At 39.7% G+C, this 22,164-nt stretch overlaps 1 protein-coding gene across 1 annotated transcript in view; it reads right to left on the bottom strand.

Moving 5' to 3' along the window:
- Positions 1–969: 969 nt before the first annotated feature.
- The window catches only part of cacna2d4a (calcium channel, voltage-dependent, alpha 2/delta subunit 4a), a 791,862-nt gene continuing 770,667 nt past the window's right edge, over positions 970–22,164 (bottom strand). Inside the window, exons 38-40 of the mRNA XM_051921543.1 lie at positions 15,657–15,769; positions 14,251–14,333; positions 970–1,818 (exon numbers count right to left, since the gene is read on the bottom strand). Of these exons, the coding sequence (XP_051777503.1) occupies positions 1,723–1,818; positions 14,251–14,333; positions 15,657–15,769 (292 nt within the window). The 3' untranslated portion in view covers positions 970–1,722. The remainder of the gene's footprint in view (positions 1,819–14,250; positions 14,334–15,656; positions 15,770–22,164) is intronic.

Genomic DNA, 22,164 nt, shown 5'->3' with positions numbered 1-22,164 from the left:
GAAAGAAGGCAACACTCAACTGGCGGAGAGAGACAAGGTGATTTTGGAGAGATAACTTGTGCTTAGTGCTTTATGGAAGTATCCGTATAATGAACATTTATTTATTTGAACCTGGGACTGTTTTGTGTGATCATGTTGGGGTTTGGGGTTCACTGGTGCCCCCGTTCCATCACACTGTGCATTAATTCAATGATGAACTATAGCCAGTTGATTAAAATTGTAAAAGAACAGTCCTTGATGCCTACCTACTCCTGGTTTTTCAATAGCGGAGTCTGTGCTGGCCGTCCAATCTGATGACAGACTCTGATCTCCAATTGAGACCACCTTCACTTACTGTATTTTTAAACTTATTTTCATTTAAAAGCAGGGTCACGTTGGTTACATAGTGACTTCTAGATCGATCTGTCTGTTATGACAAATATTTTCTGAGATTTTTCATGTCAGTTATGCTCACTTATCAGGGTGCTGGAGAGTGGTGACGTGTTGCAGTTTGATTAACATAGTAAGAATTTCACCGTATTCTGTACCATGACCCTGTAGTAACATACTGAGTTCTAAAATGCCCCTTCTCAAAAAATGATGCATTCGTTCATGGTTGCTACTTGTGTTTTCTGTGATGGAGCACAGGGTCATGCCTCCAAGGCCGAGTCGTCCCCCTGAGGGAGTTTGCATGTTCTCTGTCTCCATGTGGGGATTTCTGCTGCACTCACATCGTGTGGTATGGTATCCCCAGATTATTTCAGCTTGGCTATGTGTGTGAGAGGCCTACTATGAACTATGGACATCCCTTCCAGGAGTGTCCTGTCCTGCACCTCTGCAGGTTGCTTCCAGGCAGTGAAGTCTTTGAGAAAAGGTGTTGGACTTTGAGCCCAAAGTTGCCAGATTCAATCTTACGTATGACACACACTGAGCAAGTTCCTCGACCTGCCTGTTCTTCAAGTCTGTTTACTGGTATAGTGCCTTCAAGGTGATGATCACTATAGAACGGTTCATATCAAATGTGCTGCTTGCTTTTCATCTGTGGTGAGGAAAGGGATGGGTAAGCGTGTGTATCCAAACCTCAAGTTATGCTCGACAGTGCTTTATAGCTTTGTGTCAAATGGCTGCTCGTTTCATGTAAAATTGCAATGGAATGAAGTAAAAAAGCCGACAAGTCATAAAACACTCACATCATGTGTGTGTGCGTGTGTGTGTGCGTGTGACTTAGATCAGAAAAGTCCTGAATTAATGGAAGAATACAGGTCTCCAGAAAATTCAATTTAGTGCAGTTGTGCCTCAAGGCCCGGCATTCACAATACAATGACGCCCCCGCTCATTCCTGTAGCTGTGGTGGTAAAGGTGTCAGCTTCTCTTCAAGGGAATCTTAACCCAGATTATTGCTGATTAAAAATCAATGGAGATCACATTTATGAGCTACACTTAATGCTTTCAAAAAGGAGTAACTTAAGGGAAAATAAAGTTAGCAAAGTGGAAGAACAAAGTGACAGTCCCAAGCTCCTCCAGGCTTGTCTGCGCTGGGCATGCACCACCTAGATACAACCCCTGGATATCCCACTGTCGCCATTAATCAAATGTTGAATTGTATTAGTATTTCACTTCAGCAAATATAATAAAATTAAAATAAACTAGAATAGGTTTGGGTAACCTCCACCAGCTAAGGAATACTGCACACATGCTGCTTTGGTCCAGAGTGATGTGCACTGTGAAGCGGCCTTCATCCTGTCACTGCGATGCTGCCACTGCTGTGCTGAGAAGAAGTAGGAGCAGCTCCAGGGAGAAGGAGATCTGAGAAGCTCCTCCGCAGTCTTGGGCATTTTCCTGTGATAAGCAACAAAAATAAAACACACTTTATTTCCTTTGCATGTACTGCATGAAGTCACCTTTAGATTTTCTTTAATTCACTGTCCTCTGTTGTACTGTATTCTTGTAATGGTGGCGTGTTGTTATTGGCACAATAAAATAAATAGCAGCACTTTAGGACAGGAGCTACCCGTTGGTCAGTTACGGTCATGTTACAAAACTTTAACAAATGCTTTATTGGATCTTAACGATTCTTAGAAAGCACCAGTGACATCTTTAGAAGAAGGGGCTGCCTGTATTGTGTCTGCAGGGGGTGTACACATAATTCAAACGCCTTAATGTAACACTCACAGGATTTGTAGTTTTTTTTGGTTTGGTGCTGTCACTTGTATATAAAGGAGCAAAAATGGAGTCGGACCACCCTTTGAACTCAGAACAGCTTCAGTCCTTCTTGGAATGCATTCATGCAATTCCTGACCCCTTGCATCCATTTTAGTGAAGAGCCCCAGTTCTTTGAGGAATGAGAAAGGTGGGCATTGTCTTCATAATCAGTGTTCTAGGAGTCCCCGTACAAGTTCAATGATGTTAAGATCTGGGGCCTCATGTATAAACGGTGCATACGCACAGAAATGTTGCATACGAACGTTTCCACGCTCAAATCGCGATGTATAAAACCTAAACTTGGCGTAAAGCCACGCACATTTCCACGGTACCTCATACCCTGGCGTACACAATTTCTCCGCTTGGTTTTGCAGACTGGTGGCATCCAGCGTCAAAGCAGTGCTGTTCCTGCGTGGTCACCCTTTCTTTCTTAGACCCACATTCCTGGCGCGGCTTTATAAATACACTGAAACTAACTGCATATTGTTTATTAGTGTAATGCATCTGATTGTAATTAAATTGCAGCAATATAATGGTCCAGGGAATAGCCATAGTATTCCAAATACCATAACTGCTTTAGCGTTGTAACTCTCACTGCATCTTCTTCTTCTTTCAGCTGCTGCCGTTAAGGGTTGCCACAGCAGATCATCTTCTTCCATATTACTCTCGCTGCACTACTCGGAGTATTTATATCACTGTATCTGAGTGGGGAATCACAGCAGCAGCTGATTGGAAAGAGAATTATCGGTACACAGCATGAAGCAGACGCTGCCTCAGCCATGGCAAAACGCTTTAGAGACTTTCCTGTACGGACTTCATGATTTAGAAAAAGTTTCATCCCAAGAACTCTAAACGCACTAAATCAGTCCATCAAGTGCTCCTTGTAGAACTGTTTGTACTTATAAGTACAATTACCTCACTGTAAACTTGCACTACAGTTATAATATTGCACAACCTGCGCCACTTTATAAAGCGCGTATTTACATATGATGACGATATCATTTCTAAGATGAAATGCAGCAAAATATGTTGATTACATTATACAGATAAAACTTTAACTTCATTTAAATAATCTGTATTGTTAATAATTAAACATGTAAGGACAAGGTGCCGCAGCGCTAGCTAGTTCATGGATTTTTCCTGCATTGCGTTGTATTCTTGCTGGTGCTGACGCGACACTGGAAGGATAGACGGATAGAATAATTAAATATGTACTATGAAGATATTTCAATGTTCCTTAAAAGTTTTGAAGAATCGGCGTTCTAAGTTTACAAATGGCTTCACGTCTATTACAGAGCTGATTGTGTGGCGATTGGGTATTTGGAGAAAGAAAAGTAAGGACAGGAATTGGAGGTTAGTACGTTTGAAAGAGACAGTACTGCTGTGATAAATTATTTCATCGAAGGTCGCGCATGGCGCAGCAAGCCTCTTGCGTGAGACATGAACAAGCACTGCGCCACCGTTGTCACCATGTGTAATAACATGCTTTCATTCCTATCATCATGAAAAAGATATCACGTATACATCTCAGTATTTTAATTATTCAGAGAGCTGTAATATCACGAATGTAATGGATTATGTGTCCTGACAGAGAAAGAGAAAGCCCGGTTTAAGAAGCAGGTAGTGATTCACACACAGAGCACAAAGAAGATCAAATACAGAAGAAAGCATGTAACATGCTACTTTAGTTACAATGGGATTTGAGAAACTAGTAAATTAAACGATTTTAAGATGAAGTTTATGATGTTCTACTTTAATGGCAAAATAAACTACGTGATTAAAGTGGAAATTTCGAGATTAAAGTTGACATTTCATGCTTTTTTTCCCACTGTGTGCCTAGTTTTTTTTTGTCTGTACCCTAATAAGCTTTCATATGACACTCAGACGGTGGGCTACAACTTGTCTTTTCACTACGACTTTGATATGTGATTTCTTCTTTATTTCGGGCACTGTGCGACTTGTGCGACTTGTGAATTTGATCTTTCGAGTTTTTCCGACACTCTGTCACTCGATCAGCTTCCTTTTGTTGATTATACCACTGTTTAAACCAACAAATAGTACGTTTTTCCTTTGCCTCCACTTGGTATTCGCTGAAATTCTTATATTTCCCCCGTGCTTTTCCCATTGTCTTTTCACAGGTGGCTATTTATATTGATTTGCATATTCAAAGAGGCATAATTCTGGGAGGAGTTGGGGCAGGACAGAAGGTGCGTGCACGTGTGTTACTTTTCACGCTGATGGGATTTATATAGTGGAAAAACATGAAAGTTTGTGTACGCACAGATTCCTGCATCTGGATTTTTCTGTGCGTACGCACATTCCTGTTTTTGTGCTTACGCCATGTTATAGTGTGAGTTCTATGCACGGCGTTATACATGAGGCCCCTGGTGATTGTCAGGGCCATCTTAACATATGGGCACAGTGGGCACTGGCCGGGGGTCCCAGGAGCATAGGGGCCCATGATGTTTCTGAAGCCTGTGTATGTTTCTGATTTGCTATCAAAACAGGGGTCCACCCCAGTGTGCTTCTTTGCCTGGGGGCCTATGATGCTATTAAGATGACCCTGGTAACTGGGAAAGCTGTGGAAGCTATTTGAGTAAATTTCATTAAAATATCATCAAAGGATGCACTTCCTAACCAAGGCTGCGGATTCCAAAACCCTTTTTGTCAATTGTTCTTGTGCTTCTTTGGTCATTTTAAGGATTCAGAATGCTTGCACTTTTGTGAGCACTTTAATTTTCAAACACTTCTCATTTTCACTTGTTTGCTCCTTTGCCCTGGTCCATCCCCAGTTTGTGGCTATCAATGCCCTGGATTGAGAAAGGTGACCTCATGGCTGGTGACCATCACTCTGACGCACCATCAAGTTCTGGCTGTGGCCCTTTTGGACCACTGTTGGTTGCCTCATGTTGCTTTGAAATCTGTCAGACCACATCCTGCTAATCGGCACTCAGCACTTGCATTTGGACCTGTGATTTAGTTTAGCTTTACACGTGGTGTTTGGGTTATTTTGTCCAACCGTGTATTACCCAGTTACGTCTCTGTTACAAACATATAACAAAGATGTTTGTTCTTGATAAACAGCACAAATGATATCAAATCAGAATTAATCTTTATATAGTGCACTAGTACCGATACATACGCTGTACCACAGGCTTTATTTGTGTTACGTAGAAATAAGTGACTCATGGAAACACGTCAGCAAGCCTTTAAAGCCCCAGATCAATATTGTGATCCTTATCGGCCCTTACTGTCACTCTGTGTACAGTCAGTAGATTTTCTTTGTACTCATCTAGGTTTCTGAGAACCTAGCTCTGTGATTTGTCAAGATTTTTTAATCATTAACTTAGCGCTGCCCGTGTGCAGCTCTGAATCACAAAGCCAATACAACTGATCTGTGAAAGGTTTTGTATGAAATAAAGTCTATCTAGCCATTTGGTGACCCAGTTTTAGACTTGCAGGGGCAAAAACGGAGAAGCCATCCCTGGATAAATAGTACCAGTCACATGTTTATACAAACCCAGAAGTTTTCATGGTTTTGATTCAACCTGCCTGAAGAAAGGGCCTCAGTTGCCTTGAAAGCTGGCATATTGTAATCTGTTCAGTTAGCCAATAAAAGGTGTCATTTTGCTTGAATTCTCACTAAATGTTTTTGATAGAAATTGATACCTCATTTATCAAGATACCAGTAGATATAGCCAAGACATTATTAGCACTTATAATGGCTATTACTGCATGAAATGACCACTTTTTAAATGTATTATTCACATATCACTGCAAAGCCCCATTTTCAGCAGCAATTCCTTCAGTGTTCTAATCTTAAATTAGTGTGGAAGAACAATGAGACTTAGAGATCATATATTCATTTCAGGGTAATATAGTTATTGCACCTAAAATTCATTGGTATGCTTTCCACATTAAAATATTGAATCTATCTTAGAAGTAGTATGAAAAGTTTAGTGAATATCAAAAATCTGCTCAAGCAAATCAGGAAACCAGACAGAGGTCAAGTGAAAAACAAAGACAAGGATGTACCAGAAGGATGGTGAATGTAATACACCAAATGTATTAGGAGATGATCAAGAGATCAGTAGATGTCCTGAAAACAACAAGACTGGACAGCTGTCACATACACAGAGATACGAGAAGAACAAGAGTGTAGTAGAACAGACTTTTTTGGGATGTGTAAGCCAACGAACCAATCAGAGTAAATGTCAGGGGTAATTCAGCACTGTTATGTAAATTCAGTTGTTTATAAAAATGGAATGCTGCCTTTGCAACTTTGATCATTCTGTAACAGACTGCTGGGATGAATCTGCAGGAAGAGATAATTAAAGATGCAATAGACAAGCTTCCTCCTGCCTGGTTCTTTAAGTTGGTTATTAATAGATATAGTCATTTAAGGTAATGATTTCTACCACATTACTCATCTGTTAATGCTAATTAGTTGTTAGCCTTTGTACAAAAACCTTTGTAATGGCATTAGCACTGCTGAAATCTGTTATTCTGTTCACTTGTATTGTAAGGCCCTGATATTCCTACAGCTCAGCCAAAATGAAACAGCCTTCTCAAGAAACATGTCAGTCTGTTGTTTTTTTTTTTCTTTTGAAAAATGAAGGTCATTTGTCATGTGACAGATTGCTGAGATGCTGAAGATTTCACACAAAGGTGTCTGTTACTGTCTTGAGAGAAGCGGGGTGGACTGAATCTAACCAGTTTTTATCATTTATACAGCTTTCGTTTTTGGTCAATTGATTGATGGATCATCGGTGGATCTACTATTCTTAGTCCCTGTTCCTATATCATAGGTATTTCAAATGGGTTGGTGTTGGTTTTTTCACTGTTTTATTACATATATATATATATTTTTGTTTAAGTTTTAATTGTTTATAATTTTTTAAAGATCAATATTAGTTTGCTGTGCCCTGAAGAAGATATTCTTCCTCAAAACAAGTTAGCCAGATCTACACCTTGCATCACATCAATAGGGATTTATTATTATTATATTATTTCATTATTTTCTTAATAATTTTGGCCACCATTGTAGATTTCTTTTGGTTTTAGTGGCCATTTTCTGGATAGCAGTGCATCCCAATATTATTAACTCTATTATTAAGATATATTTTGCATATTATAAAGTTCTGGACACCATGCAGAGAGCGGATATTTACAGAAGCTCTATGTTCTCTTTATGTGTTTTTTTTTGTAGTTATCAGTTTTTGATATATTCTTAACTGAGATTAAATTAGATAAGCTTTATTAATCCCTTGGGGGAATTCAGATACCTACAACAGCAGAAGCATAAAAACAAGAATATAAACTCATAGGACAGAGAATACAGCCAAATCAATCAATCAGTAAGTAAATAAATAAATACAAATAAACTTAATAAGTACATCGGGTGGAAGCATTGAACTGCCTGTTAGCAGAGGGCAGAAAAGACCCCCATAGGTGTTTGCACACAGTGGCGGAATGAGCCTGTGGCTAAAAATGATACAAGAGAGCACCTCCTGGAGGGGATGGAGGGGATTTTTCATGATGGCATCCAATTTTGCTACCATTCTCTTTTCCACAACAGCTTCCAGTGTGTTCAGAGTTCAACCTGTGATGGAGCAGACTTTGCCAATAACTTTGTTCAGGCATTGTGCTTCCTTATTATTTATTATTATTAATAATGTTAAAATTAGATGTGATCTGGTGTGATGGTGCAGGATGGCTCTTTTCAGGTGCCTCTTGAACCCACCACTGTTGATAACGTCACTGAGATGAGCCAGGCAAATGAGGACACACATAGCAAGGGTTAGGAGTAAAAGTGCTAACAAAAACAAATAAAGTCTAAGGCCGGGTTTATACTTCACGCGACACAATGCATGCTGCAGCGGATGCACCTGGTACACAAGAGTTTTACTGTTTATACTTGCACGCGTACTTTATGGAAATCTGGAGGAATCCACCAGGTGGCAGTGTGAGATATTATCACAGTGAGAACAGGTTCAGCTTCGCTGTGTTGTGAATTGCCTGGAACACCCATTAAACTCTGATGACCCCTTACCACAATATCTCTGAAAAGGATGTTGATTGATTAAATGATTAAATCCATCAATCCAGGGATTTGTCCATTCCAGCTAGCATTGGGCACGAGGCTGAAACAATCCCTGGATGGGTATCAGCTCATCGCAAGATGAATACAAGCACTCACATACACTAGTGTCATTTTAGTGTCACCAAATCTGCATATCTTTGGAAGGAAACCGTAACACACTGTGGAAACCCAGCAGGAAAACATGCAAACTCCAGGCAGAGAATACCAGTGACATGACTCCCTGCGAGACAGCAGTGCTACCGCTCTGCCACCGTGTCACCCCCATGTGTGTAATTATTAGCAGTATTCATTATTTAAATGAAATTAACGATTTATCTGTAAAATGTAACATACATACTTTAATGCATTTCATCATGAAAGTGATATCAAATATAAATCTAAGGATTCTAAATGTGCAGAGAGTTGGAATATCATACATTTAATGTGTTCTGTGTGGTGATCTACTGTATTGCTGTTTGCTGTCAGGTCCGGAGGAAGCCCTAGAAAAAAGAGATGGCACAGAAGACGGTATGTGAGACTTTTAAAATATATTGCGTCATTACGATCAGGAATATGCAACGCTTGAATATAAAACCACCACGAATGTATTTGTATGTCGGCATTTTGCTTCACTACATCGAACCGCTCATCAAACATCGAAGCGCGCACATCGATCTTGTAGGATCCGCAAAGCGGCTTTCTGTCTCATGTAGATAGTAAACAGAGACTCTGAAAGTTCCAACTTTTAGCACACTACGCCCCCCGACTTTTTGCTGGTACTGCAACTCACGCACGTGTCACGTTCATTTCTGAGGACCTGCTCAGAGGATGCGTCAAATGAACGCTGGGAACGCGTGGCAGCCATGATGCGGGCGCATACTTGTTCTGAGCGTGAAGTATAAATGAGCCCTAAAAGTACAGCGCTCAAATGTTCAATAAATAAATAATCTGCTAAAACAGTGACAATACATGTTTAAAATCCAGACTTTGAAGCAAGAATAAAAGCATCACAGTCACGGTGTCAGGGTTCCATTTGACAACCCCAGCACAACTCCCACTTCATCTCTCCAGATCACCCATTGCTCCCTCAGCCAGCAGAGACATCTGTCTCTTTTTTTATGCCCTATAATTTCTCTATTTAATTCATCCTTTATTAAATTATAGTGTCAATTTATCATTTGCCTCCCTTAAATGACATTTGGTGTAGGATTTCCACCATCAGTACTAATTTCCGAGATGCACCATTTATTGTAGAAAAAAACACAATGCATTTTATTACTAAATGCATTAAAAATTCCACTTCATCAGACTGTGCACTGAGGCATACTTACAGTAGATTATTTTTGTGATATTTCTGCTATACCATTTTGGTTTTGAGTTTATGGGCTCCATGATTTTGTGAGCTATTTACCATAGAAACAACTTCTATTGCCACCTTATGACTCCTGGAAGTTGCATTGGTGACACTATTTAAGATGGCGTCACACCTGATTCAAATGAAATCACTTTGTGTATTGGCTAGTTTGTAGCTTGTAGCTTGTAGGGTATTAGGACTTTTTGGGAGGTATTTTCTCAACAAAGAGTTTCAGCTTGCATTTTGGGTTTTCTTATGACTTCTTGACTTTTTACCCTGTTACGTTTTGATCTTGTGGCTGTTACGTCAAGGTTTGAGAGTGAACCGGGAGATAAACATAAGCCAGAAAATGGGTCAAAACAGAAGATAAAAAATATAGAGGGACTATGCCAAAATGTTGGACAAAATATGTTGTCAAAAACTAAAGGGAAAAGGGTGAACAAAAAATACCAGGAATCAAAGATAAGGGTGTGCCAAAAAGCTAAGAGATTTGATTCTGAATCTGTAGCTTGGATGTTGAAGTGTTTCCACAGATGGTCTTTTATCCTGTCTGGACACTAGGGGACACTCTGTCTCCCCAAACACCTGACACAAAGGCTTCTGACACAAGTCTAAAAGCACACCGAAAGATTTATTACACACAGTCTTCAGGAAAGTGTTTCCCACACCAAATAACACAGTCCCAAAGCACAAAAAAAGCTCACAACACTTTGTCTTCTCTCTCTGTCACTTCCTCCTCCACTCCTCCCGATGATGTGAGGCAGACAGCTCCTTTAATTTTAGCAGCTCAGCAAAAGTGCTTCTGCACATGTGGTCTGTAAGCACTTCCGAGTGAGGTGGAAATCCCACGACATAGGGACTCCCCAATCCCGCAGTTCCCCCTGGCAGCCCTATGGGACTCAACAGGGTTGTCCCTTGGAACTAAAATAGCCGACACGCCCTGCAGAAACCCACATGGGGATCCGAGCCTGGGCTTGCTGCCATGTAACGTCCCGGGGGAGACAAAGCCTTGTTTAAGCTGTTTCCCCCATTCTTCCACCCTAAGGGCATAGGTAAGTACGCCAGCCATCCCTCAAAACTGTTGTGTTGTGATCAATGTACACTGACTTGCAAGAGATAGTAAAAAGAAAATGAAAATGACCAGAAGAGATAAAGCTCAAAACTTGGAGACAAAGAAATCTTTTGTCAAAGCCAGAACATAATCCAAAAAATTAATTGTCAAAACAATAGCAGAGATTCCAAAAAATTCAGAACTGATGTTATAAACGAGCACACTCTGGAAAATTCTGGGAAAGATCTCCATGGATATGGCAGAAATAGAAACTTAACATAGTTGCGCCCAAATGGGAAACAAAATGGCATTGCAATAAAGTGTGATGAAACAATGAACCTTTTCAGAATAGGTTCTAGACAAATTTAAACCCCAAATTTAAATTCCTTGAATTTCCAAAGAGTATAATCCATTCATAGACTGATAGGGAGTATACAGGAACCATGTGCTTACTGAGGGGGTGGTTGGTTAGCTGACATTAGTTACCAGAACTGTGACTTTGGCTGTTAAAAAAGACCACAGGCTCCACAGAGGATTAGTTTCTGCAGTAGTTCTGGAGCTTTTCCACTCCTCTATCATTTACTGGTCATATTTCATATGTAATACCATTTCAGGACATTCTATTGTCATGATCAGTCTCTAGTGATCATTGAGACTGAATTTTGTTTTGCTATATGTTTAACATTTATGTACATGTCTGAAAATGTTGCATTGATCAGTAGTTTGCTAGTTCATAATGTGTCTGCAATTCAACTCTCATTTAAATTGAATTTTTTGTCACCATGGTTAACTTTTTTTTTTTTTTAATTTTATTGTAAGCATTCCATACAAACAGATCAATTTTTACAAAAAAAATAGGATTGAAAACAAATTAACCCCCACCCCTGAGAAAGAGAGCATGGCCAACGGACTAAAACTTAAAAATAGTAAAAATAAATAAAATTGAAGAGTTCAATAGGCGTATACAGATAAATGGAAAAGAAAAAGAAATGGGGAGAGAATCTACTTCCTCAGTGCTTTAAGAGTTATTCTAAAATATTATTGTTTAGATCCTGTCAGGTTTTGAAAAAGTTCTGCATAGATCCTCTAAGTGAGAATTTGATTTTTTCCAATTTCAAATAATATAAAACATTGGTTTCCCACTGACTTATAAGAGGAGAATTAGGATTCTTCCAGTTTAGCAAAATAAGTCTGTGTGCCAATAGTGTAGTAAAGGTAATCATCTGTAATAACACCAAACACACCTGCTAATGGATTAGGAGGGATTGTGACACCAAAGCTGTCTGAAAGGCACTTAAAAATGTTTGTCCAGAATGATGTTAGTTTGGTGCAGGCCCAGAACATGTGACCCAGTGAGGCCGGAGCTTGATTGCAGCGTTCGCAGGTTGGATCTTACCCTGGAAACATTTTGGACAATTTCAAGTGAGATAGATATGCTCGATATATAATTTTGACCTGAATAATTGTATGCTTTGCACATATGGAGCTTGGGTGAATTCTCTGCATTGCTCCCTTCCACTCCTTTTCTGATATGTTAAGTGAGAGATCCTTTTCCCATTGTCCTCTCGGAGCTTTGAAAGGGAGGGACTGTAAAATATTTGTATATATTGCAGAAATGCTGTCTGAGTCCTCGAGACTGAGCAATATTTTTTCCAGCATAGAGGAAGGTGGGAGATGGGGAAAATCGGGCAGGTTCTGTTTGACAAAATTTCAAATTTGAAGATAGTGAAAGAAATGTGTTGCTGGAAAATGACATTTGGAATGTAATTGTTCATAGGATGCAAAGATGTTGTCTATATAAAGATCTCTAAGCAATTTAATCCCAAAAGTTTTCCAGATACACGGTGGCGCAGTGGGTAGCGCTGCTGCCTTGCAGTTAGGAGACCTGGGTTCGCTTCCTGGGTCCTCCCTGCGTGGAGTTTGCATGTTCTTCTTCCGGGTGCTCTGGTTTCCTCCTACAGTCCAAAGACATGCAGGTTAGGTGCATTGGCAATTCTAAATTGTCTCTAGTGTGTGTGCTTGGTGTATGTGTGTGCGCCCTGTGGTGGGCTGGTGCCCTGTGTTCCCTGCCTTGCGCCCTGTGTTGGCTGGGATTGGCTCCAGCAGACCCCCGTGACCCTATAGTTAGGATATAGCGGGTTGGATAATGGATGGATGTTTTCCAGATATTAAAAACTGCATATGTTTGCAAGGGTTGAAAAAGGTGGTTCTCATGCAGAGGTTCCACAGATAAAAGCTTCTCCATCTTAAAATGCTTTCTACATTGGTTCCATATTCTGAGTGAGTGAAGCACAATTGAGTTATTAGTATATTGCTGATAACTTGCATTTATTGGGGCACAAAGCAGGGAATATAGAGAAGTACTGCAGGATTTTACTTCTATTGCAGACCAAGCCTGTGTATGTTCATCTATTTGTGTCCAGGTTTTTATAGCTTGTATGTTTGCTGCCCAGTAATAAAACTGAAAGTTAGGTAGAGCCATGCCACCTTCTATCTTAGGTCTTTGTAGGGTCACTCTTCGGATACGTGGATGTTTTAGGTTCCAAATAAATGAGGTTATGGTTGAATGTAATTGCTTAAAGAATGATTTATTGATGTATATTGGAATGTTTTGAAATAAAAAGAGAAGCTTAGGAAGAATATTCATCTTAACAACGTTAATTCTTCCAGCTAGAGTGAGATGAAGGGTTGACCATCTATGCAAGTCTTGCTTAATTTTTTCCATACAGATGGCAAAATTTTGTTGATAAAGAGATTTATGTTTACTTGTGATATTTACCCCTAGGTATTTAAACTGATATGCAATAATAAAAGCGAAGGTGTCTAATCTAATATGGTATGCTTCAGAATTCACTGGAAAGAGTACACTTTTATTCAGATTAATTCTGAGACCAGAGATCTTTTGAAATTCTGTAAGTGCTGTTAAGACTGCAGGCACAGAACTTTGTGGGTCTAATATATACAGTACCATATCATCTGCATATAGAGAAATTTTCTGTTCCAGTCCTTCTCTGATAATCCCCTTTATCTGATCAGCATTTCAACAGTGAACTGCCAGTGGTTCAATGGCGACTGCAAATAGCAGTGGTGACAAGGGGCATCCTTGTCTGGTACCACGTTCTAGCTTAAAGTAGTCTGAGCAAATGTTGTTAATACAAACTGAAGCTTCTGGATTGGTATACAGTAGTTTGGTTCATACACAAATATTCAAGCCAAACCCAAATTTCTCTAATGTAGTGAATAGGTAGTTCCATTCAACCATATCAAATGCTTTTTCCGCATCTGACGATAATAATATCTCCGGGGTGTTTGTCTTTGCAGGTGAATATATTACATTAAACAGGCGTCGAAGATTGGAAGCTAAGTGTCGGCCTTTAATAAATCCAGTTTGATGTTGTGATAACCATGGTTAACTTTCTGAGCACATCCTACACATTACACATCAGTTTTTTTTTTAATGTGTGATAAGTAGCTGTAAGGTACATCATTAGAGAATGAAAGCAACACTTTCATCATATCTTTCCTCACCCTGCTCTTGGGCAGTAGGAACAGCGGCTATTGGAGTGGAAAAACCATTATTACCTCAGGGTGAAAAGAGTGGCACGAGTCAGGCCTCCTGCGGGTTTTCTGAGAGCGCATTCTTTCACACTTCACAGATGCATTATGTACACAGTGGTTAAGGGAAATGCTGGACTGAAAACGCATAACATACAAAGATAAAATAACGTACAAGCAGCAATACACAAACACACAAAGACAAAGACGCACATGCAGCGCTTGTGCTAAAGGAGTATAATTTTGTTTCCTCGGGGATGCCATAGAAAGGGGAGAGGTCATCTGTTTGGTCCTGGGTCACTTGTAACGGTATGTTGTAACTGTGAACAAATGGGCAATAAACTCAGAGTACTCTCTATACCAGCCTGCTCTGCTTCATTACCTCATTAATGACCAATTCTAAGCCAACTCTCGGAAAGCTTAGTTACAATGGTGGCAGAAGTAGGATGATTATGTAAAATATGTGGCCTATGCCTATAATACCTCACCCCATGATAGTCCGCACTTCTTTCTCATTCATGGGCATGTTGATTCAATTATATAGTCACTGTGGGTTAGATCACGTACAGAGTATGCTTCATTAACGACCAATTCTAAGCCAACTCACGGAAAGCTCGGTTACAATAGATTAGATTAATAGAGTCTCGCAGATGATAAGGTGGGTTCAAGGAACACAACTCTAGAAGGCGATTCAGAACAGTGGAAGAGTGAACGTAACTTAAGAAACTATGCAAGAACAGCTGCGGCTGGTTTCAGTAAGTGTTATTTTATGAGGCATTTCCAGTAGATGTAACTAATTAGATTAATTAGATGAGATTAGATTAATTAGATTAGAATAATTAGATGTAATTAATAATAATAATAAATTAATTCTTCTGAATGTGCGGCTGTGGATCTTCCATTGTTAAATAAACATGCCCAAAATTGCCTTTAATTCTCATTTTGGCATGTGTGTTGCGGTCTTTCCATAGCAGTACTTGTTAGTGTTATTTTTGACGTTGATGCAATGTGGCAACAATTGCACGCCACTTAGTGTAATATCCTACCTTTTTATGCTTTTGTTCTTCTTCTCTGAAAATTATTATCATTATTAATATTTTTATTATTATTATTATTATCTTTGTGGTGAACCATTAGTGTCATTAAACTATTAATCATCATCATGGTTGCCAAGGAGACTTTGAAATGTCATCATGAGTACCAGTTTGTGGCTTGGCAGTGCCATAAAATTGTGACCTCATTTATTTTCAGACATGAACTCCTACTTCTTGCTGTAAGAGTAGGACACTTCATAAATACCTCTCATTTCTTACCCTGAGAGACAGGACCAATTCTTATCCTATTCAGACTTTTACTGCAATTCCTAGGAGTAATTCTGAAACAATTGATAAATATGGGCACAGATCCATATGCATTGCCTGATTAAAGGATATATTTGACTTCCTTCGCCTGGAGTGTGACAGGAGGGAAGATACTGCAGTCACATTCAGCTTCGGTTATCAGCATCAGTAAATTGCTGTTGGTAATCTGCTGGACCACAAACATTCTGAAAAAAAAAAAAATGAAAGTTACAATATTTGTTTCTAGTGCAGGGTAATGGTGAGGCCTGGACGTATTTAGGTGGGAGCCAACCCAGAACAGAATGCCAGTCTATTGCAAGGCAGAAAGATTCACACTGTCATGCACAAGTGCTTAGGGGGCAGCTGAGGGTCTCTAGTGACTGCAATCCCCCCACCACACCAGGGTTTGGCACTGTGTCTTAACATTTTTGTCTCTTTCTCTCTCTGCAAACCAGATGATTGATGGCTAGAGCACCTCTGACATCACTTCTGGTGTTCCTTCACCTGGACCCCCTCTTCCTGCCAAAAGGGCTGAAAGCCGAAAGCTCCACCATCTTTGGCAGTTCTGTTTCAGGTTGCTTCTCCAGAGACCACTCCACAATAATTTAAGTATTTTGTTTTCACTTTTGCTGCATCCAATTATACGGGGTGGCCATCTTGGCACCCCAATTCTTTATCGTTGTCCTCTTTTCTTTTACAACAATTATATTGGCTCACACCATGACAATTTAAGGTCAGAAATCAACATATGATACACAGCAGCAGCACGCTGCAGAGACTGTCTAAATAAAATCTGGAGAGAGATTATCAGTTAACACACACAAAATAATAAAAACTGGCAGGTGTTGTGTTTACAGATACAAAACAATATTTTCAATATGGCCACCTGGGTTTAACACTAAAGATAAATCAAAAAGGTAATACTGAGTGTTGGGTCCTGTCACATAAACAGGCAAGCACACTGATGTAAAAGGCTTTCTTCAGAGAACACACTTCTTTATGGAGCACACATTCTCAACTCAGGGAACATTACCTTGTGCTCTCTGGCATTCATTTCAAAGACTACAGTGCCCTCTAGTGGTAGCAAACTGTAATAATCAGGCAAATCATGAAGCGTGATGAATCCGAAGTCTGGATGCATGCTCAATAATCCAGGTAAGGAAATCCTAGAAATTTGATTCTGTTCATCTGGACAAAGTTTTTAAGTGGGAGAAATATTTCGAGACTTATCCAAGTCTCTTCTTCAGTCTCAATTGACTGCAGGTTTCCCCAACCTTATAAACAGATCTCAGGAGGTACCACAGTTCACAGACCACATCAACGGGGTGGTCAAACACATCAAGTTCACCAGAGAGGATATGAAAAATAACAAGCTAGCCTTCTTAGACTGTGAAATTTCCATCGTCAACGGGGGACATTTGAAAGTGGATGTGTACCGTAAACCCACACATATGGACCAGTATCTAAGGTTTGACTCTCACCATCCACTAGAGCACAAACTAGGTGTCATTAGGACTCTACAACACAGAGCTAACACCATTCCCACAGACTCAGAGGCCAGGGAAGCAGAAGAACACCACGTCAAAAAGGCCCTGAGTAAATGTGGATATCCCAGCTGGTCCTTTGTCAAAGCAGGGAGGACACCTAAAGAACACTCCAAGCGATTCATGAGAGAGGAAGGACATCCACTGCCTAAGCGAAAACCCTTAGTGATCCCGTATGTGTCAGGAGTATCGGAACAGCTGAGGCGCATTTTCTCGAAACACCGGGTCTCAGTGGCTTTCAAACCCCAAAACACGCTACACCAAAGATTGGTCCATCCCAAGGATCAGGTCCCACGGCACAAACAGAGTAACATAGTTTACGCAGTTAAGTGCCAGGAGGAGTGCCGTGAATTGTACATCAGGGAAACCAAGCAGCCACTGGCTAAGCGCATGTCACAACACAGAAGAGCTTCCTCGTCAGGCCAGGACTCCGCAGTCTATTTACATCTACAGGATAGTGGTCACTCCTTTAAAGATGAAGAGGTGCACATCCTGGACAGGGAGGAGCGCTGGTTTGAGAGAGGAATCAAGGAGGCCATTTACGTGAAAAAGGAACGACCATCTCTGAACAGAGGAGGGGGCCTAAGGGTACATCTGTCGCCATCTTACAATGCTGTGATTGCAGCCATTCCTCAACCCTCTATGAATGGTTCACACGTCTACTAATCAGTGGACAATTTGCATATCACTGATCAACTGGCCCTTTGTCAATGGTGCTAGTCTCTGTGATTAAGCAAAGGTACTGTTTATATGGTTGGGGAAACCTGCAGTCAATTGAGACTGAGGAAGAGACTTGGATAAGTCTCGAAATATTTCTCCCACTTAAAAACTTTGTCCAGATGAACAGAATCAAATTTTTAGGATGAATCCGAAGTTTTTAACCTTACTGGTTCAATTTGTTTCAGTCTGGGGATTTTTGCACGTGCAGTTTTAAAGGTTTATTCATAGTTGCCATTTGCATGGAGTGTGTTTATTGCAGGCTGTAGAGAAAAGAATAATGGCAAAATAATAAAAAAGAATCATAAGTGTTTGCACAGTTCAGCCACAACACTGACAAATTTATACAATTTTGCAAATACATTAAAGTATTTGAAAATAATCATCAGTGGGCAGTACATTCAACATTTTGTAGAAATTATACACTTACTGCTGACGTATTTGAGAAGTCACATATATTTTTCTATTGTTAACAAATAGCTTGAACATATCTGTATGTTTAATAGAAAACAATTGATAAGAAATGAAAATACAACAGTGCCCACCTAATTGTCAACATCACGTAACCAAATAACCTAAAAAAGTTGCATTGCTTGGTTCCTGGATGGCTTTGAAAGTAAATGGAAACAGTAGGATAAAATCCCCTCTAGTCACTTTTGGCCAGTGTTAAGTTAATGGTGTTGGTGGCTCCGATTTTCCACGTTGTCATGAATGTCGATTGTGTAGGCAAGTGAGAAATGTAAATTAGCGGTGAACTGCAAATCTAACGTTTTCAATGAGATACCGACGGAAAGTTCTCCCACTGTCGGTAGTGAACACCGTACACTGCATCCACCAATGGAATTGTCCATGAAAGGTTTAGTTTTTCTGCAGTAGGGAGACCAACTGGATGTTTGCACTTTGTATTTTTAACATGGTGCTGCTTGAACAGCTAGTTCTTTTAGTAGGAGCACACTTACCGTACTGTTATTTAACAAAACAAGTTAAAACTTTAGAAAGAAAAGGAATGAAGCATGGAGAAAAATTGCTTCTGAACATAATATACCCAACATTTTTTTTTGTAGAACAGTCGATTTTTCTGCTTGTGCAGAGTGATGGCAGTTTTGAGAGAGAATGGAAACAGAGGATGGCACGTTGATGTCAGGTTTCAAGCAGTGGTCAAAATCAGAAAGACTACAATTGAATAATAAACATAGCTCAGGATATGTAGCCGGAATTGTAGTCAAACGACATTTTCCAGCCTGATAAGAACCAAGAAACACAGGGTAGAACAAACAGACGTAAATCTGTGAACTTCAAACTAATACTAGGTTTCATTTTCTTGTGAATCCTATCTTGCATGAAGAGGAATGTGTGGTTCTGGATTTTAAAATATTGTGCCAGTGACATCATGGTGTGTGACCTTTGGTACCCAGATCCCAGAAACAGAATGGCCTGTCCTGGCAACCAGTCCTCAACATGGCAGCATCCATAAAGCAAACAACAGAAGAAGGGAAATTACACTTAACAAACACAAGGAAACAAAAAATGATTATAACTGCTAGATTCCATAGCCTCAGAAGCTCTGATACCATACTCAGAAAATTTCTAATCCTAAGATAGATCGCTACACCGATATGCCCACTAAGGGGCTAGCAACATGCCGAAGCTGTCACACATTCTAAATTTGTTATTTTATGTTAGAGGAAAGTTTTCAAAAATGAGAGAATTCAGGATAATGTAATTCTGACATTGGCTGGCATTGCTATCCAGCCAAACCACTATAGCAACTCTCCGACGTAAGTGCTAATGAGACACCTTCAGGAAAACATCGTGAAGGGATGTGGTCACTAACACATTCTTCACTTTCCTCCACAGTCTTAATGAATACCAGAAAGCCGAGTGACATCACCTCTTCCTCATCCTAGGATGTCCTGCCCTATCTGAGGTGCTCAACATATAACCCGGCCTGATAACAGGAAGTGGCCATTCATCTACAGGCCAGTCACTGAAGGAGTCGCACCACCTAATCAGGACACAAACACCTTAGATCTCAATGGCATCTGAGTGTGCTTGTGGCCACTTTGCCTTATCATTTACTTTCTTTATTACAGTAAATAGGGTTTCACTTGGCTGGTGCCCCAACAGTTATCCTCTTCCTCTTATTTACTCCTCATTCACACCTCGTACACCATCTTGTTATTTAGCTTCTACCACTGCTGTCATATTTAGTCAGCTTTGCCACACTGCGTAATGTTTTTTTTTACGTGTTTTAGAGGCCCAGCTGGACTGATCCATGGCCCCATCTTCTCGATATCTCTCCCCAGGTCAAACGAGTGCATGCATGATGTTTATTTGGTAGTTGCTGTTGATAAATGTTTATGGTAAATACAGGAGAAGAATAAGAAGCAATAGTCTGAACTCAGTCTATTAAATATTCCTTAAGGTCAGCTGGGAATTAGTTTTAGTGCAAGGTGTCAATAGAGTTTACCATCACAATTATTTTGGTTTGATAGTGAATCAAGTACTTGAGAGCACCAGTGGACATTAAGGCGAAGTGCATTCAAGATGGAGTCCAAGAAGCATTTCTTCACTTAAAAAGTCGTGAAACAAATTACTGAGTCATGTAGTTCAAGGGGAAACCTTAACAGCTTTGAAAAAGTATCTGAATGAGATATTGGAGCAGCAAACCAAACAAGCTTGGCAGACTAAGCGTCTTCTCGTCTGTCAAATGGCTTATATTCTCAGTGAACTAAATTTCTTGCAAAGTTAATCGCACGGGAAGGTCAATTTCTAATTCTACAGAATGAGTATATAGAGCAGGCATCTAATTTCACAAAGACAAGGGCAGCTTGATGGCACGTGGTTTGATTTCTGGTCTGATAACTGATCTGTTCCTCCTCGTAGGTCAGTTTTTTGTTTGTCGCGCTGTGCATGTTACTAGCTAACCATATGGGCTCGATTGACCGAGGTTGTCTCATCTTGTGTATTAAACTTTTTATATTCTAAGGCATACACATAAACTAATTAACGCACTAGCATGCGCTGACCCTTGAGTCATATATCGTGCAGATGTCAGCTAATCTGAAACAATTGCCATTATAGGATGGTGGAGCTATAGTAGGGGGACTGTTATTTTGGAAAAACTATCATATCTTGCAGAATGTTTCACAGTGATGTGATTACTACTGTCTGCTGACTGACTGCTGCGAGCCATGTTGCAGCCAAGCTGACTTAATACAAATTCATTTTTCCACGCTAACGTTCACTTCAGTTTTCACTCGTGTTTAATGTATTCACTTGTGCAGAGCTTGTGGCACATTAATACATAACTTGAGGCATGATGCAAACTGCAACATGAATAATACATGCCAAGTAAGAGAAAGTTAGCATGTAAAGCATATAGTTAGGTCCATAAGTATTTGGACAGTAACACAATATTTTTATCATTTTGGCTCTGTATGCCACCACAATGGATTTGAAATGATTACATGATTGAAGTGTAGGCTTTCAGCTTTATTTGACAGATTTTAACAGAAATATCATATGAATGACAGCCATTTTTATACATGGTCCCCCCATTTCTAGGGGCTCAAAAGTATTTGGACAAAGTAACATAATCATAAATATAATTGACATCATAGCGCTTGAATTAAGATTGTAATTTATTCAGCCCAAAATGGGTATAGAAACTTATTTGTGTTATTAAGAGCATACACGAATACCCCTAGTTACATTTGTGATGATTTTGACAGTTATATAATTATTATAATTATAATAATTATATATAATTCTTTTTTACCATCAAGATAAATTCATAGCAGTGATGCCAGTAAAAAGCAAACTGTTTATGTCTGAGGTTCTATCAAACATGAAATAAGACAATATAAGGACAAAGTACCAATGCACTTGAGTTCTACAGGATGACAACTTGTCTTTAAACTTAAAGGTCTGGGGGCAGTGAGTGGGCTTTTGTTAAGTCACGTGTTCACATCTGGAGCTGATGCTGTGTTCACGCGCTCTCAGACAGATGGTAAATACAAGTTGCAGAGTTGGAAATTCCATGTGAACGATTTACAAACTACAGAGCGGCAGGTCAGACAATTGAGAGAAAACAAAGCTATTTGAATTCTCTGAGTTGTGATGTAACAGTGACCTTTCACTTTAGTTAACTGTATAAATTAATTGCATTTGGAGGAGAGTAATACACATTTAGTTCATTTATATTTTCTTTATTTCCAAAAAAAATTACAAGTCAGGTCTTGAAACCCGAAAAATCAATCATAAAATCAGACCCCGACGTATACACCCGTTCAAAAATGTGACACTTAATTTTTTTTTTTTTTTACATCTTCTTGCCT

This window comes from Erpetoichthys calabaricus, chromosome 18, assembly GCF_900747795.2.
Source record: "Erpetoichthys calabaricus chromosome 18, fErpCal1.3, whole genome shotgun sequence".
In the NCBI taxonomy this organism is placed as follows: domain Eukaryota; kingdom Metazoa; phylum Chordata; class Cladistia; order Polypteriformes; family Polypteridae; genus Erpetoichthys; species Erpetoichthys calabaricus.
This window is presented reverse-complemented; position numbering and strand designations above follow the sequence as displayed.